A 16,881-nucleotide genomic window follows, 5' to 3' on the forward strand; every position below is an offset into this window, starting at 1 on the left:
TTTTTCTTTTCGTAAGATTTTACTTTTCTATTATCATTTTTTATTAATTTCAATATCTTGGCTTATAGTCTTCTCTGCGAATTGACGAGTACATTATTTAAGAGAAGTAGGCAATCCTGTGGACTTCAATGAGTTGTTTTCCCTCAAGTGTTTGGTAGATCGGGTGATAGTCACGTGATGACATAGACTCATGACTAGAATCAAAATTCGACATACTATGCGGGTATTCTTTGTTATGTATTTATGGGTGCTCAAGAGATAAGAATTATAGCTCTATATTCTATTTATTTTGCAGCCTTTTATTGAGTATTTTATACTACGTTTGTTCGTGGATTCCTACTAAACTTCTACTAATTCCAAATTTAGCCTACTAAACAACTACTAATTCCAAATTTTGTAGTCGTTTAAACTGTGTATGTGCAGAATTTGTTAGTGCAACAACTCCTCATTTCCTAAATGTATATAAAAAAAAGACCCTTTTCTAGAGGTTGGTCCCAGGCCTATAAAAAGCTAGAAACGGCACTGATTGTTGGTCCAACCTCCGGTAATATATCCAAGGAATGATCAATTCCTTTATTAGACATGTTATCTCTCATGGTGTTAGATTAGAATTGTAGCAATTTTCGTTTAGCCTTGTATGTTTTGTTTAGTGTTAATTGTAGGAGCATTTGTTCCTTGAGCTTGTTGTTTGAGAATATTGTCAAGGGTGATATCTTGGTTGATCAATCCTTACTGTGGTGTAAGATAAAGTTGCCAAATCTGGGTATCTGCTGTCATGTCAGGACATCGTCCGATATCATGATCGGGACGACGTTACCTTAGGTCTGTTGTCCGTGTAAGGTAACTTGGGGTGATTTTACCCGCGCTGTTTTGTTTTAGAATGGGAGGTGTGGCCAGCACCGTGCCATGGTTTTTGAGTGTATTTGTGTTTGTTGGAATACAAGTATGATGCAACTATCCTATATGCATATATAAATCAGAAAGGAAAAGTGGACACATGCGATGATAAGAATTTAAATCTACACAATGTAACAAGTAATACACAAAACGAGTAGTTTTATTAATTTCAAAAGAGGGTGTGAGCCCTTAGTACATTTCCAGGGAGGTCGCATGACCTGCTTACAAGGAGGGGCTCGAAGCCCTGACTTCTGGATATCAACCTTCATGAGTTGTATATTGTGCTTAATGAGAGATAATCTATAATTGCGTTAATGCTTCTCATTAGTTTGAAGCAACATTTTGGGCTTTGCTTCTAGACTATTTTGTGAGGTAGACTTGCTTAAGGGCCTAATTGGTCTTGGCAACATTTGTGCCATCTTGACGGATGGCCAAGGACTTAATGTATCGCCGAGGACTTTAGAGAGGGTGTGCTCTCCCCTTGTGTATGTTGTGCCCGGCTAAGGTGGACATCTTTGTGCGAGGCAAGGGTTGTAACCCGAGTAACTGTCCAATAATAATAGTAAGGCGCCCGTGGACGCATCGTCTATAATCCAATCAATAGCCAATTTTTGGGAAGATTTTCCCATGGGTCATGTTGATGGCTTGTTGTTGCCAAATGGTGGATGTAGCATGATGTATCGTGATCTTGGCTGGGTTAACTCCTTAAAAGTTGCTTGTTGGTTGTGGACCAACATTCTCCGTTCCAGGTTGATTCCTGTGTGATACTCTCCATGACGTTTCTGAGGTGTGCCTCCGACCTTGTTATGAGGACGAGGTTTGGTTTATCCCTCATCGAGGAGGTTCTGTGATTGCTATAAGGGTCGTACGGTCGGTCCCGAGGTTATGGTGTTGCATGAAGTTGAGGCGTCAGACAAGCGTGCTGGTGCATCGTTTATTGCATTGTAGTCATCGTCTTCAATCGACTTATTAATATTTCTAGCCCTCCTCGCCTGTGTTTTTGGAGAGCTTACTTTGTTCTCGCCGTTTTGTACTTCCATCTTGTAGCAATAGTTTGCTTCGCCAGAGTCTCCAATAATTTCTGCCACTCCATCAGGCGTAGGAAATCTTAGCCTTTGATGGTAAGTTGAGGCCACTCCTTTGATTCCGTGGACCCAGGATCGTTCGACAATGGTTGTGTAGGGTGACAAGACATCTACCACACAGAAAGTGGTTAAGGTAAGGATTCTTCCAACCCGCATTTCTAATGTTATTTCTCCTCTTGGACGGGTTGATGACCCGTGGAAGCCAAATATTATGTAAGTCGAGGGTATGAGGCACTCGTCTTTGAGGCCCATTTGTTTGAATGTTGCGTAGAATAAGATTTCGACAGAACTACCACCATCGATCAAAATTTTGGGCATTGCCCAGGGTAGTGTTTTAGTCTTTGCTTCCTGGCCCTCGTGCTCGGGGAATGCGATGGCCATCGTTACCACTAGTGGGTCGTTATGGTTTTGTCCTCCTTCTGGTGCCTCCGAGGCTGAAAAGCTGATGGGTACCTTCATCCAGTCTTCGATTGGGGGTTCTCTGGTTACACTGAAAACTTCATCACCTTTGAAGTTTCATTTGTGAATTATTCCGGTAATATTTCCCTCTCGTACGGGGGTGGTTATTGCCGAGTGTGAAATGGTATTGCAGCCTAAATATTGTGCCTCTCGAGGGATCTCCACACGATGTACGGGTGCCTCAGTGGTGGGTGGGGCTGTTGGTTGTGCAATGTATTCTTGGAGTTTTCCCTCATTAATCATATCTTGCAATGCCTTTTTTAAGTCCCTACACGAGTCTGTCGTGTAGCTGTGAAATCGGTGGAATACACAGAATCAGTCCTATTTTTAGTCTGTTCTGGTTGCTGACCTCTATTCCATGGATAAGTGATTTTATGCTATCCGTCGATCTTCTTGAGGATCTAGGATATGGAGGTGTTCAGTTTTGTATAAACTGGGTCAATGAACTTGCCCTTCTTCTGTTGGGCCTGGTCTCTTCCTTTCCATCCTCCAATCCGATGTTTGTCGAACTGGGTTGACCCATTGTTGGATCGCCCTGCTCCTTGGGCTGTCACTGGTGGGTTCTGTGGTTCTACCACGTTTGCTCCTCTACTAGTTCCTCTTGCCGCCTTATCATAAGTTCCATCCTGGAGTTCCTCCAAGGCTATGTAGTCCTCTTGGATTTCTCTTAATTTTCCCAATCTTTTTGGCATGGCTTCATACATGCGGACAAAAAGAGGGTCTGTCTTTCTAAGACTATTCTTGAAACCTAAGATCATATAGTCTTCAGGGACCTTTCCGATCTCAACACAGAGTTTTCTCCATCGTGTCACCAGGGAACGAAGCGACTCGTTCGGTCCTCTAGATATTTGAAACAGTGCATCAACTTCTGGTCGGATTCGACTGTTATGAATATATGTTTCTAAAAACAGCTAGGATAGATGAGCAAACGACTTGACTGAGCCTTTGGGTATATTATTGTACCATAACAAGGCTTCATCTCTTAGACTATCCGGGAAAAATTTACACAACACCACATCGTAGTGGTCCCATTGAGTCAGTGTCATACGATAAGTCCTAAGGTACTCAATTGCGTCTCCTGTTCCTGTGAAAGGGGGTGTGAACACCGGTAAGGAGCACTTCCTTGGGAATGGCAATCTTAATATATTTTTGGATAAGGGAGATTGTCCTGCTTCTTGCATGACCACTGTCAACTTCTTGTTCTCCTGCTTCCCCGTAGCTTCTCTATACATTGCCTCGAGTCGGTTGACTCGGGATTGGAGTTCGTCCTCATCTCTCCTGGTTTCGTCCTTCTTTCTCCTTCCCAAAGTCTCTCGGGAGAGAAAGATGGTTCATGGGGGCGATGCCTTGATCGTCCTGAGTCTTCGTCCGATTGTTCAACGTATGACACAATCTTAGAGCGAGTTGACCTCGAGTTCTCCCCTCGCTTTGGGTTTGTGGATGCGAGATTCTCAGTCTCGTAGTCAATATTTACTTCGTCGATTCGGTTCTTGTTTCGTTTGTGTCTGGGACCAACATCTGATGACCCTTAGGATAGAATACCCTCGTGGTCAGGCACACCTCTACTTCCCTTAGGAAATCGATCTGATGTTTCCTCGTTCGAGGTGTCAGGGATGTTAATTCGTTCGTCGTCTTGCAGATGCTCGAAAGGGTTTTCCTCCTCCGGGATTTCTTCAATGGTGGTGAGTGCTACTTACTTTGTTACTTTGCGTTTTATCCTGGGGTTTCTCTATTCCAGTTTTCTATTGCCCCTTTCTAAGTTCATCATTCTCTTATCCTATGCCTCCTGGGTTTTCAGGATGGCTGCAATAGCAGCATTAGCATCGGCGAGGTCTGAAGGGTTGTCCTTCTTGACTCCACCATTTTCCGCTTGTCTCGGCAAGCGGCTCAACCGTACTGGCTGAGTAAGACGAATATCATCACACTTCTCGAAGGGGTTTCCCTCGCCCTCGGAGCTAGAATTATCAGTTAGTCCTTCCCGTTATTTGTCATCGGGTTGTCCCTCGCCTGGGATCTGAGGCTCGCCTGGCTCCATATCATCGAGTCCTTCTGTTTGGGATCCACCATTTTCTCCTTGGCTCGCACGAGTAGATCGTCGCGTCACCATTACCTTCCCTGCAACATATGCAATAATAATTAATTTGTCTTTTCTTTTAGAAAAGTGTGACCCTATAATTGCAGGTCACATACGATTACTAAGTCATAGTTCAGACTGGACAGTTTAGTACACTAAGACTTTGCAGTAGATTTTGGAGACATGTGAGAATGTCAAAACATCCCTGTTTGCATGAGGTGTTGATGATGGAGAAAAGGTATTTTTCCAGTCCCCTCTTTTCGAGGAAATATCTCCTTCAACACGCCATACCCCTATAGGGAAAGAATCTAATTATGATGATTGAGTACATTCTCCCATTCTAGGAAATATATCTCATCATATTTTAACTTATGACTTCAAACAAAATTTTGAGTTTGATGACTGATTATATACTCATTAATTCCTCCCTTGACTTAAATTCAAATTCTTAAGAAGGAGATTCCGAGATTATGGCGAGTTTGATGATGAACATCAAGAAAAGTTTGTCTTTTTCAACTCTCATAAGGTGATTGCTTCCTTATGTATTCTACTGACTAGTATCTCTTCCCAGCTCTTTCATGGAGGAGATCGTTTGAGCACCGAAGTGTTTAAAACTTCATATTTACTCTGATACACAACTCTCCTGAGCTACTTGAGGAAGACTTTGAAAATCTTGAAAATAACAAGAAATCTTAAATAAAATTAGTGAAAAAACGTAGATTTGTTGATCTTGAGGTTCTCCTAGACTTCTTAGATCGTGGAGATCATTTTTGAGTCCGAGCTCTACTCATTCATCTCAACAGAAATCTACTTTGTAGTGTGAAAACACATCTCTTACAGAGATCATGAAAACAATATAGAGTTGTTGTTAGGGAGGTAGATTAGATCTTCATACCTCCATGTTTCTAGCGCCAAAATGTAGCTGCATATTTTCTGACTACTACACCCAAGTAAGATTAAAGACCAAAAAGTACTTAAACATACGATATTCATCATGAACAAGATGTAAATAGCATGAAATGTAAAGATTAACACAAGCATATAACGTGGTTCGGCCATGAAGACCTACGTCCACAGAGAAGAAGATGTTTTCTTATTGATTATAAGGTCTTACCCTTGAAAGTGTTACAGATCTCTTCTAGATTTCTCACTTTCTCTCTATCTAAATCTCTCTCAGGAATTCTCTGTAGAAAAACCATCTAAGATTACATAAGTTGTCCATCTCTTGGTACATGGACTGGTATATATAGACAGAATAAACTCGTAGTAGCTTGATCGTCCGAGCTGGGTGAGCTGTCATCCATCGTCCTGGCTCCCTCGGACTCGTTCTATACCGTCCCTCGTGATGGCATACTTGGTTCTCCGTCCGAGTTGTCTTGCTCTCCCTTGGATCGTGTTGCCCTTCTGTGGAGAACCTCGTGCTTCATCGCCTCTGGGTCGCAGTATAGATCGTCTGAGTCTTCTGTCACGATGCCCAACTACCCAAGTCATGTTCTTATCCTTCATTAAATGCGGTCTTTCTTTTTAGACTTAAACGTCCGAACAGATTAGACCTTTACATACACGCGTCATTCATGTGGCGCTTGTGCAGTTGCCTCGACTGAGACAAATCCTTCTTCCTCAACGAATGATTCGGTGCTTCCACCTCCTCATCTTATCATGTATTCATCCCTTGGGATGTCGACACGTGGCCGTCGGGTATTTTACCCACACAGTAGAAAGATCTTTTAACGCAGAGACAAATGTTCTCTTTACCTGAGACCTCTTGCCAGATGAATAGGGAACCCTTGAACCCCATCAAGAAAAACTGTGGATCTAACAGTAGAAAAATGAAAGCACACCATATTTCACAACAAACGAACTTTGTAAACATATGGATCACAGTTGTTGACCGGAATAGCTTTAGTTAAAGATTACTAATCTCACCCAACCCAGACTGGAGACGGCCACAGTACTCATTTTATAGAGAGTGAAATTGTCTAGCATATACATTCAGCAGCACTAAACTTTGCTTGTTCATATATATTTCTGTCACCAGTTCAGCATTACTTGTACTCATAATTTCCCAAAAGAAAGAGAGATACATATGATACAGTGATAGATACTTTTTAATTGGATATCGAACTTAAACTTGACTGCAAAAGAGAACTTGAATGCCCATTCAACAGTAATAGAATTTGCCTCGGCACTGTTGACTCCATCTCGTCTTTCCTCCTATTCCTATACATATTATGGGAAGAAAAAAAAACTCAGCAGTAAGTTACCATTTCAAGATAATATTTGTTATAAAATGCCAAGATCAGTGAGCAGAGAGCATTCACCTTGATGACGTCAACTACTGGTTCCACTAAATATCTACGACTCAGTTTGGATATAACGTGCTTAATAAGTTTACACATGTTTGGACCACGAGCGATACAATCTACATTGTCTTGTGGCATCTTATGGGCTTCCTCTAGTTCTTCACAATACCCCTGTGATGAGAAGAAAATTGGTATCATTCATTGAAAATTGAGAATCGGGTATAATGATCTAAGAAACATATGTTAGATTATTACCATGAACCGGCGTTTAACTTCATCTGGGTTTTCATCCCTGATTTCTTTCAGGCTTAATATTTCTTCATTAATCGGAATCCCCAAGGCATTTGCTTCTTTCACCACTTGTGGTTCGCGTGCATTGGCCTCTTCAAGGTATTCTACCCAATCCTCGTTATATAGCTGCTGTTCAATCCATTTCCGATATTCATCATCTGGTTTGATGATACCTTCCTCTAAGATATGGCGAAGCTCTTGGAGCATCTATTGTAAGCTCAAGGACAAACAAGTTAGTAACAGCAACCGAAGAGATTAATCATAGAGATAAATTAATTAAAGACTAGCTAGAGTTTGAGTTACGCCTAATCATACCATGCCTATTTTCTTAACAGCGTGGATGACTGCAATCTCATATTGAGTATCATTTCTTTCCCCATCAACAATATTGTCTTCCAATGTAGTTTGAAGCTCCTGAAAGTACACAACTTAATTAGACATCAACATCATATTACATGAATATATCTAGCGGTTCCTAAAACGAAAAGCATCCATCCAATATGAGAATGTAATGTTGTACGTACCATTAGAATCCCCAAATCAACGTTTACATCGCTTTTGCTTCTTTCTATATGAACAGTTGCATACAAAAGATGCAAATAAGAAAAGAATACCAACTCCTTTTCTTTATATGGCATCTTACCCCAATCTAAGAAGAGATCTTTCGATTGAAGCCTGAAGTTTAAACAAAGGAAAATCAGTTGCTTGTATCTCTTAAAACTGTTATTATAAACAAAAACACCTCAATATCCAAACCATAGTTTATACCACAAAACAAATAAGATTTGGTGTTTTCATGAAATACCTATGTGTCGAAAGTCTACAACACAAACTCTGCTCGCGGGAATCTTCAGCAGGTGAAGCAGCATATTCCATCGTTTCCATACGCCACTGGCCTTGTGTCCCTTGTGCCCCAAACTACCTAAACTCCAACCCCTCACTCAGACAGTTTATAGCTGACCGAAGATTAAAGAAACAAAAGCTAATGAGAAAATCTTCGGGCCATGAACTTGTTTTTATAGGGAAAGAAGGTAGTCCGTAGTCCTATTTAGAATGTAATTCTTTTTTTGGTACAGTTTCTATAACAAGGAAACTGGCGGCCCATGATTCCCTAACTTTGTATGGGGCCTCAATTTGGCCCGTAAGTTTACTGGCCTTAAATTGGCCCGTAAGGCTACAATCAGCCCGTGTGTTGTTGGTCTAATCGATACTGAGTTTGACTTCTATATAGAGTCTACTGACTCTACTCTGCAGAAGGAAAGACCATTTGAAAAAACCCTCTCTAATGGCGGCCATGAATTTGAATTTACCAATCATCACACCAGTTTACATTGATGGTTCAAAATTAAGATCATTAATTTCATACCCATCTCTTCTAAAACATCTCCAAACAACTCTTCCTGCGATTTCAACAAAAATGGAATCACCAATTCGACATAATCATTCAGTGAATCAATCATCATCGTTGTTGTTGATGCCATCATGGTCACAATCAGATTCATTTCAATATATTGGTGTCAAAATCGTCACAACATTTCCTGAAAATTCATCAAGGAATTTGCCTGGTGTTCATGCTAGTTATCTCCTCTTTGATTCATTAACAGGTACTACCTATAACTTCATCATTCTGAATTCTTTTTTGTTGTTTTAATGAAAATACGAGCTACTGACCTCAAGTATGAAAGTCCGTCCCGGAGTCAACTAACTTGCCTATTGGAAATTTGCAGGTAAACCTCTGTCAATAATGGATGGTTCTGAATTGACTCATTGGAGGACTTCTTGTGTATCTGCTTTAGCTTCAAAGTATTTATCAAGAAATGATGTTGAGGTGTTAGTGATGATTGGTGCTGGTTCATTAGCTGAGTATTTGATTAAGGCACATCTTTGTGTTAGGCCAAGTTTGAAGAGAGTGATTATCTGGAATCGAAATGGTGAAAAGGCGGTTAATTTGGTTAAGAAATTGCAGGAGGAAGGGATTTCTAATGTGGGTTTTGAATATGGAGAGTGTGTGGAGGAGATTGTTAAGGTTGGTGATGTTATAAGTTGTGCGACGAGTTCAGGGAAACCGATTGTGAAAGGTGTGGAGTTGAAAGAAGGTGTTCATTTGGATTTGGTTGGTTCTTTTACTCCATTGATGAGGGAATGTGATGATGAAGCTATTAAGAGAGGGAAAGTTTTTGTTGATAATGAAGCGGCTTTGGTTGAAGCTGGGGAATTGGTTGGTGCTTTTAGCAGAGGAGTGATTGCGAAAGAAGAGATTTGTGGGAGTTTGGTTGATTTGGTTACCGGGAAGAAGAATGGGAGGAATGGAGATAAGGAGATTACTGTGTTCAAGTCTGTTGGTTCTGCTGTTGTTGATATTGTAAGTGCTCAGTTTGTTTATGAAACTTACTTGGAGAAGAACAATATCTGAAGAATGATCTCTTTAAGCTGTTCTTTGCAATCATGGCAGAATCTGTACTGTCATATCACTGCTGCCTTCTAAAGTAATAAAAATCTTTGTGTTTTTGGATATTTAACAATCGAATTTGCTTCATCCTTGTTTGCTGCGGGTTTTATCTGATTTTGCTGCACAAACAGAAACTGAACCAGTAGATTGTTGCTTGTTTATGAATAAAATGCAGAACCCTGTCAATAAAAATAGCAGACTCTTTGAGGGCTTCTTCCAAAGGAGTCTCTAACCGAAACGAGGATAAAGAAAATGCAATTCTGAAATAACCAGATTTTTCATTTCATGTAATGAGAGAGTAAAACACATAAGTTGCAAGTCTGTGTAAAATTTGTCAGCCTGCAAAATCTGGTATGCAGTGCCCAACACGAAAAAATTCTAAAAAAATGAGAAATGAAGAATGTAGAACTTTTATGATTCTGTTGGGCTAGCTTCTTGCTGCTTTTGCGCAGTTTGCTGGCTCCTCGGGAACAGTAACTCGTGAAATTGCCTCTCTGCACTGTACTCTGAAGTGGCCTGCACTCAGAATTTGTTTGCATCAGAAAACAGAAATTTAGCAAGGCAATTCTGGAATAACAGATGAAACAAAATCCAAACACTAATAGCAAGAAATCAATGGGTAAAGTCCATCAGGGAGTAACGACTGTACCCGTGTACTAAATGCAAACCTTAAGGTTTGCACTTGAGTTCCTGAGCAAACTCTCAGGTCGAAGCCAAGACTATCTACACTTATGACTGTTGCCTCCTGTAATAGCCAGGGAAAGAATCAATTTTAGTAAGAATGATTTTTAGATGAGTGACATGACCATAAAGCTACATAATAAACAAAAGATTACTGACAAATATGATAAATTATTACCTCTATTGGGAAACCTTTAACTCTCAAACAAAGAGACTTGAGAGCTTGTGTCGTCTTCTCCCCTCCAGCTTTTAAGCGAGACATGATTTTTTCAGCAGAATGAGCAATAGCATCTGGTTGAGATTTCTGAAAGTCGTGTACTTCCACAACAGACTGTAGAGAAGTGAAACAAAATTAAATGAGACTAAGAAATTTATTCTTGCATTTCCCCAGGTTCTGTTGATAGAATCAAAGAACTTGGTAAGCAACCAGCAAAATGAGAAAAAGAAAAGAGCAAAACAAATCATTAGAAATCTTAAAACATGCCTGATTTCCATCTGAAGAAACCAGTTGGATCTTCGCCATCTCTAGCATGTAGAATGAACTTCTCGGGGTTTCGTCTTTCCCCGATTGATCTTCCCTATCTGAACCATCTTCAGACGAATCTGTTAAACTTGACTTATCCTGCTGACCGTTGATTATAGTATCTTTTGAATCCCCATTTGCAGTCCCAGCCTTAGTGTCTACCTTATCAGAATCTTTTTGTGGTAATTGTTTCCGGAGTGCAGAGTTTTCTTCAAAGAATGAAGGTCGTAAAAGGCCTGAAATAGCAAGACCAGCTGGAGGCTGATCCATCCAGTCCATTGGATCATCTGATGCAACCTGAACATAACTAAGACAGCTTAACCCACAATCATGAATCATAAAAAAGAAAAAATCCACCTACAATTTGGAATAATCCCCATTCATTATGATAAGCAAGAAGCATAATGTTCTAGACATGTTGCTTACATTATGTTCATATAACAAGTTTGTTCAAAGTACTTGACAATCGAGATTACATATCACCTAATTTCTCACATTATAACGAGATAGAGCATGTTAGGTGGCTGCATATAAAGGAAGATGTTATGTACTTCAAAAAATATTGCCGTCTAATGAGAGTCAGAATTTACCTCAGACATCTTTTTAGCAAAATACATTGGATGAGAAGAACGCATTGTCTCTAATTTCGCCCAATCCCCAAGTGTCTCATCAGAATCGGTCTCATCTTCATCACCTTCTAGGACGGATACCCAATCCTCCTACAAAGAAGTACTCGCAGTAAGAATCCAGGTCTTAAGTATTCAAAGTTGCCACATATCAAGAACCATACGAAGACAAAAATTTTGCTACCCTGATAGAGTTTATACATCATCATAGTCATCATCGTCGGTTCCTTCATCACCTTCTCCACCGTCATCATCATTGCCGTCACTATCCTCATCCCCAATTTCTTCCATGCCATAATCAATTTCTGCTTGGTCAAGTTCCATCTCGCTAAGCATTTCTTTAGTATCTAAGCCTATAATAACTTGCTGCATATTATACACATACAACAGAGTAAGCCTTTATTAAGACCAAAAAACAAGAATAAATGACACTAATACACCGGTCAATGGCATGATTTTGAAAAACGAAATAGAAATTCTGATACCACGTAGTTTTCTTGAGAAGTTATGGTTTTCAGAATGTCCTCGTCCTCATTTACCTCAAAGTAAATATCTGAAATGGGTAACAGTCTTTAACATAAGATAACTAAACAAAATGATCTCAAAACATTATTCAACCAAACTTACTTCCATGTTCATCTGTTAAATAAGGCAAATCTGGCCAGAAAATGTTCTCGTGGACTTGATCATCGACCAATCCTGAGAACATCAGTGTCGCTTTGCTGTTTACCTAATCACCATTAACCAATGAAACCTCAAATTACAAGACTAAACATGTCTACTACTGACAATACTGAATTTGGGTCCTATTCTCACTTAAAATCCGATTTAGCAATTGTGTAGAGTACCAATACCTCAATCAGAGTTCTACATGTTTCGGCAGGTGTAAGTACAGAATCATCAGTAGATGCTCCAAACTCTTCAAAGGGATGGTAATTTGGTTCTCCATTCCACCCAGATGAATTATCTGATCCAGCTGATGATGCTGCTGCTGTTCTAATCCTCTTCTCCAAATTATTCGTTCTCGTAGGTGTCCTGTGATGAGCCCATTTTCATAAAACTTCAAAGGTCTTGAGAATTTTGAATGAAGGAGAATCTTATTAGCAAGTCTTGAAAATGTACCAATGGTGGTGGTGCTGGTGATAATGACTTCCAGCAGCCTGTGACAATCTACGAGTACTGTGATGATCTTCTGTACTCCACCATGGACGAATATTACCTGCAGAAACATAAACTTACACTCAGTTAGTCAATTTATCAAACATTTAAGCTACATATAAAGAAATGAAGAGAGCTTACCTGAGAAGAAGAGGGGGGAGGAGGAGGAGCAAGCAGTGGTTGTAGCTCCACGGAATACGACGGCTAAGGATGATTCAATCATCATCATCATTATTATTAATGGTATTTTGTTTTTTGAAGAATTTTTTCTTCTCTACTCTTTTTGAGAAGAAGTGATAAAATGAGAGGTGGAAAAATTGTTTGAGGGAGATGATGAGAAGTGAGATGAAGTCACACTCTAGCTTAGTTTCTATTAAGGCAACCTTGCGCTGGTGAAGGGCACTTTTTTTCCTATCAAAATCCGCTTGAAAACCTATGCCACCCCGAAATTGCCGAACGACCCTATTTTCCTGGAGAAGGGATCAAATTCCAAATGAGACAAACAAGAAGAAAAGCTTATTTGATTACCCTTTTGATCTTTCGATCTAGGTTTGAAAATATGTTTGCAAAAGACAAGACAAACCTAAGAAATCTGGAACACTTACACTCAGTTAGTTGAGAATTTTGGATTAGTAACCACCTCCCAATAACAATCCAAACAAATTCAAGAAGAGATATCTATCTTGAGGAATCACAAAGAAATGAAGTGAACTTTTTGATTTCTATCTATCTCGTTCATGATCTGAAATAACAAGAACCTGAAGATCATATAAACGAGATCTGGATACATGAACTATCAGTTAAAAGATAGTCGATCGGGCTTCACGAATTACTAAGTGAAGTCTTTTAAGTCTTACCTAATTATTTTTCTCAGAGGAATCCTAGGATTTTAGAGGATGACTCTAGTGAGTAACTAAGACACATAAGAGCCAAGAATTAAGAAATATATATTGTTGCATTAGTCTTTCTATTTGTTAATTTTAGGTAGCTTCGAATTCAAGCTAAAATAACTTGAGATTCTAGCAAACATTTTCTCAATTTAGATGAAATAGAAATTCACAAACCTCGATTCACAAACACATAATGATTTGGTTGACCAAGTTGTCTTAGAAGTGTTTACGAGAGTTGTAGCAATTAATGCCAAACGTATTTGTGATATAGTTTATGAGCATTTGTTTAGTTCTGTACTGGGTGGGTAGGGGTAGGAGTATGCATACCTATGGACTAGTCCGTGAACTCAGGTTGTTGAGGTACGCATACCGGGTATGTGTACCCTTAACCATTCACGAACTTAGATCCCGGGGGTACGGGTACTAGGTATGCGTACTTCCCCCCTATTCATGAACTCAAAACCTTAGGATATGCGTACTAGGTATGCATACCTACCCTAATTTGGAACTCAGATCACTAGGGTATGCACCTTCCCTATTCCGGAACTCAGATCACTAGGGTACGCACCTTCCCTATTCCGGAACTCAGATCACTAGGGTACGCGTATTGGGTATGCGTACCTGCCTTATTCCGGAAATTAGATCACTAGGGTACGCATAATGGGTACACGTACCTACCATGTGTCCAAAATTTCAGTAAGTTCAAAAACTCTCTTTAAACAATTCGAAACATTCTCAATCGATATAGATAATAAATATCATTGCTTTAGCAATTTCCAAATGATCAACTTAAAACAAAAATTATTCATGAACAATAAATTATTATTAACCTAGGCCCAACTTAGGGAACAATCCGGTTTCGATGAAGATGGTAACCAACAATCAATCAGTGTTGAAGTCTATGCAAACGTAGTGCCTACAAACAGACAGAAACGTGTAAGAGCTCAAAGATGTCATCTGGAATACTCGAGAAATGAGGATTTTGAGAGAGAAAAGCAAGAGCGAGAGGAGTAATTTAATAGGAAAATGGAAGAACGAGATGCAAAATGGGAGAGACGAATGGAAGCGCAATATGAGCAGTATAACACGCGTCAGAACCAAATGATGGAGTATGTCAGATGGTGCAGGTCAGGCCTATTGACGAGATCGGAGCAACTCTCACGACCTTCAGATCACCTCTTTAGAAATGGGGAGCATCATCATAGACCTTGGGAGAAACTATCTAGACACGGGCCGACGACTTTCATACTTTGGAGCAACGCCAAAGACCTAGGGAGCATCCTGGAAGACCAGAGGAAAAACTTTTTGGACTTGCGGAGTCGCTTTACATGCCAGGAGAGCAGCCTAAAAGACACTGGGCGACACCTTTCATACCATTGAAGCAGCGCCAAAGACCTGGAGAGCAGCTTGGCAGACCTGCGGAGCCGCTTTAAATGCTTAGGGACCAGCTCAACACATATCAAAATGATTGGAAGTGTCTCTTCCTTGGTAATAAACGTATTGGTTTGAAGCTCAATACAATGTGTCTGTTGTAGTTTTGAAAGTGGTAGTAAAAGTTCGTTGCTCGGACTTGTAAAGATTAAAGTTTTCTAAAATAATAAATAAATGATTTTATACAAAAATTTGTTAACAGGATGAAGAGACACTAGGACACAGGATTTCACACTTTTTCATATTCTTGTGGTTTAGTCATTAACTCTAGACAATATAGCTCAAAAAAAAGAAGTTGTGACTCTAATTCTTTGCCAAAACAAGATTTTATTAAACATTATATGTAAGTCGTAAGCATGACGCATCAAAAGTAAATTAAACCAAGCATGCGACATCAGACAAAATAACAAATAATTAATAGAAATCATTAAACAAGTAAATCTATGCAAAAAGTCATATAAAGAATTAATTCATTTACCACAATCGTGAAAAGTTGCTTCCTCCGTTGTCCCAGTGATGGGTTCTAGCTCCGCATATTAGAAACACGCTCAAAAGTTGATTTTATTGCTCAAAGGAGGTGTACAAATGATGAAAAGGAGAAAATAATGAAAATCGGGTGTTTGCAACATTTTTAATTGTTGCAAACACCGTTACAAAGAACGATACTTGAAAATTGTTGTGGTATACGGGATACTACGACAGCCTCTGTTAGTGCTTTGTTCTTCGTGTTCTCCTTTAATGGCAGCAGCAGAGAAAAGCTCTGCAACTTTTTTTTCTCGCTCCTCTCGGCTCTGGCTAGACCCCAAACTCTTCAACCCTTTTCCAAACTGTTTTGCCTTGTATTTATAGTGAATTGGAGCCAAAAATCCGACCATTGATTGCATATATTCTCCATTTAATCCAAATATTCTCGGCTGCCAATAATAACGAAAATTTCCATTTTTAATCCCATGCACGCGTTAACTTTGATCTTGCACGCTCCCAAATGTCTTCTCCACGCCTCAACACTCTTCCAACGCTAGTAGGACTCTTCCATGCACACAAGAACTCCATTTTTGCTCGTGTTACAGTGCACGTGCTATGTTTTGGGCTCAAGGATCATCACGCGTTTTCCAGCCACTTCTAATCGAACCCACTGCCCATAATGTGTTCCTCATGCCATATCACATCTTCCTACCAAGTTTGAGCGATTGAATCTCCCTAAAACACCTTCATTTTGTTGATTGAAACTCTAACAGTTGAGAACTTCATTTCCCGCCAAATTTTTTTTTTTGAATTTAAAGAGATGAAGTGCCCCTAATCGTCTGTGGAGTGTAAATAGCAAATTCCTAACTGAGGTGCCCCTTAGTAATTGAGTACCCCTTATCCAAATTGAGAGTCCATATAGTAATTTTCTCCCACGAGCGCAAAAACCATTTTTTTAGCCAATTTCGTCGCAAAAGCTTATTTCTCCAAAAATACCTACAGGGACATAAAAAGCCATAATAAATATAAAATCGAGCACTAATAATATATACAATTGAGATTATATAAGACACAAAAATGTTCCTATCAGTGTCCAATGTTGAAAGGGAACATGCGAGATAACTATAAGTTGTCATAACTGTATGTATGTTTGGATGATACTTCTTTGCATGTTAACATGATAATTCTCTTTAAGTGTCCAGGATCCCGTTGTTTTATTTTCTTGACGAAAAATAAGATTTCTTTAAGATAGCTATATATATAGATATAGGAATTGATTTTCAAGATGACTTTCTAGTGAATTTGAACCATGGTACTATGTGGTGCAAAATTTTAGTTCTTAATCTTTATAACTTTTGTTGACAGTAAGTGAAATCACAGAGATGATTTTATCTAATTTGTTATGATTAATCAATTGACCCCTTCAAGGTTCCATTAGACATGATGATTCTTTACATTTGTTGATGTTCTTTTTGTTTGGTGGTCTTTGTTTAGGTTTGTTTAGTAGGTACGCGGGGTCAAGGAACATACATCTGGGATTGGATACCTA

At 39.4% G+C, this 16,881-nt stretch overlaps 2 protein-coding genes across 2 annotated transcripts; one reads left to right on the plus strand and one right to left on the minus strand.

Moving 5' to 3' along the window:
- Positions 1–8,381: 8,381 nt before the first annotated feature.
- LOC113274675 (protein SAR DEFICIENT 4-like) lies at positions 8,382–9,645 on the plus strand. The gene is made up of 2 exons (XM_026524069.1): positions 8,382–8,713; positions 8,837–9,645. The coding sequence occupies exons 1-2, from the start codon at positions 8,395–8,397 to the stop codon at positions 9,520–9,522; spliced, it is 1,005 nt and encodes a 334-aa protein (XP_026379854.1). The 5' UTR covers positions 8,382–8,394; the 3' UTR covers positions 9,523–9,645.
- Positions 9,646–9,804: 159 nt separating this feature from the next.
- On the minus strand, positions 9,805–12,875 carry LOC113274674 (uncharacterized protein At3g49140-like). Its single transcript, XM_026524068.1, has 11 exons — positions 12,688–12,875; positions 12,511–12,607; positions 12,243–12,423; positions 12,016–12,118; positions 11,874–11,941; positions 11,590–11,754; positions 11,353–11,481; positions 10,724–11,059; positions 10,418–10,570; positions 10,208–10,303; positions 9,805–10,074 (listed from the first exon to the last, which is right to left on the minus strand). The coding sequence occupies exons 1-11, from the start codon at positions 12,776–12,778 to the stop codon at positions 9,970–9,972; spliced, it is 1,524 nt and encodes a 507-aa protein (XP_026379853.1). The 5' UTR covers positions 12,779–12,875; the 3' UTR covers positions 9,805–9,969.
- Positions 12,876–16,881: the final 4,006 nt, after the last annotated feature.

The sequence above is a fragment of the Papaver somniferum genome, chromosome 4 (genome assembly GCF_003573695.1).
Source record: "Papaver somniferum cultivar HN1 chromosome 4, ASM357369v1, whole genome shotgun sequence".
Taxonomy (NCBI): Eukaryota; Viridiplantae; Streptophyta; class Magnoliopsida; order Ranunculales; family Papaveraceae; genus Papaver; species Papaver somniferum.

What these genes read in the sequence shown, in the direction of transcription:
- LOC113274675 (XM_026524069.1), top strand. Translation starts at nt 8,395, where the DNA reads ATGGCGGCCATGAATTTGAATTTACCAATCATCACACCAGTTTACATT. An exon ending in CCTCTTTGATTCATTAACAG is followed by an intron (nt 8,714 to 8,836) that starts GTACTACCTATA and finishes GGAAATTTGCAG; the next exon opens with GTAAACCTCTGTCAATAATG.
- LOC113274674 (XM_026524068.1), bottom strand. Translation starts at nt 12,778, where the DNA reads ATGATGATGATGATTGAATCATCCTTAGCCGTCGTATTCCGTGGAGCT. An exon ending in CTCCCCCCTCTTCTTCTCAG is followed by an intron (nt 12,608 to 12,687) that starts GTAAGCTCTCTT and finishes ATGTTTCTGCAG; the next exon opens with GTAATATTCGTCCATGGTGG. An exon ending in TTTCTTCAGATGGAAATCAG is followed by an intron (nt 10,571 to 10,723) that starts GCATGTTTTAAG and finishes ACTTCTCTACAG; the next exon opens with TCTGTTGTGGAAGTACACGA.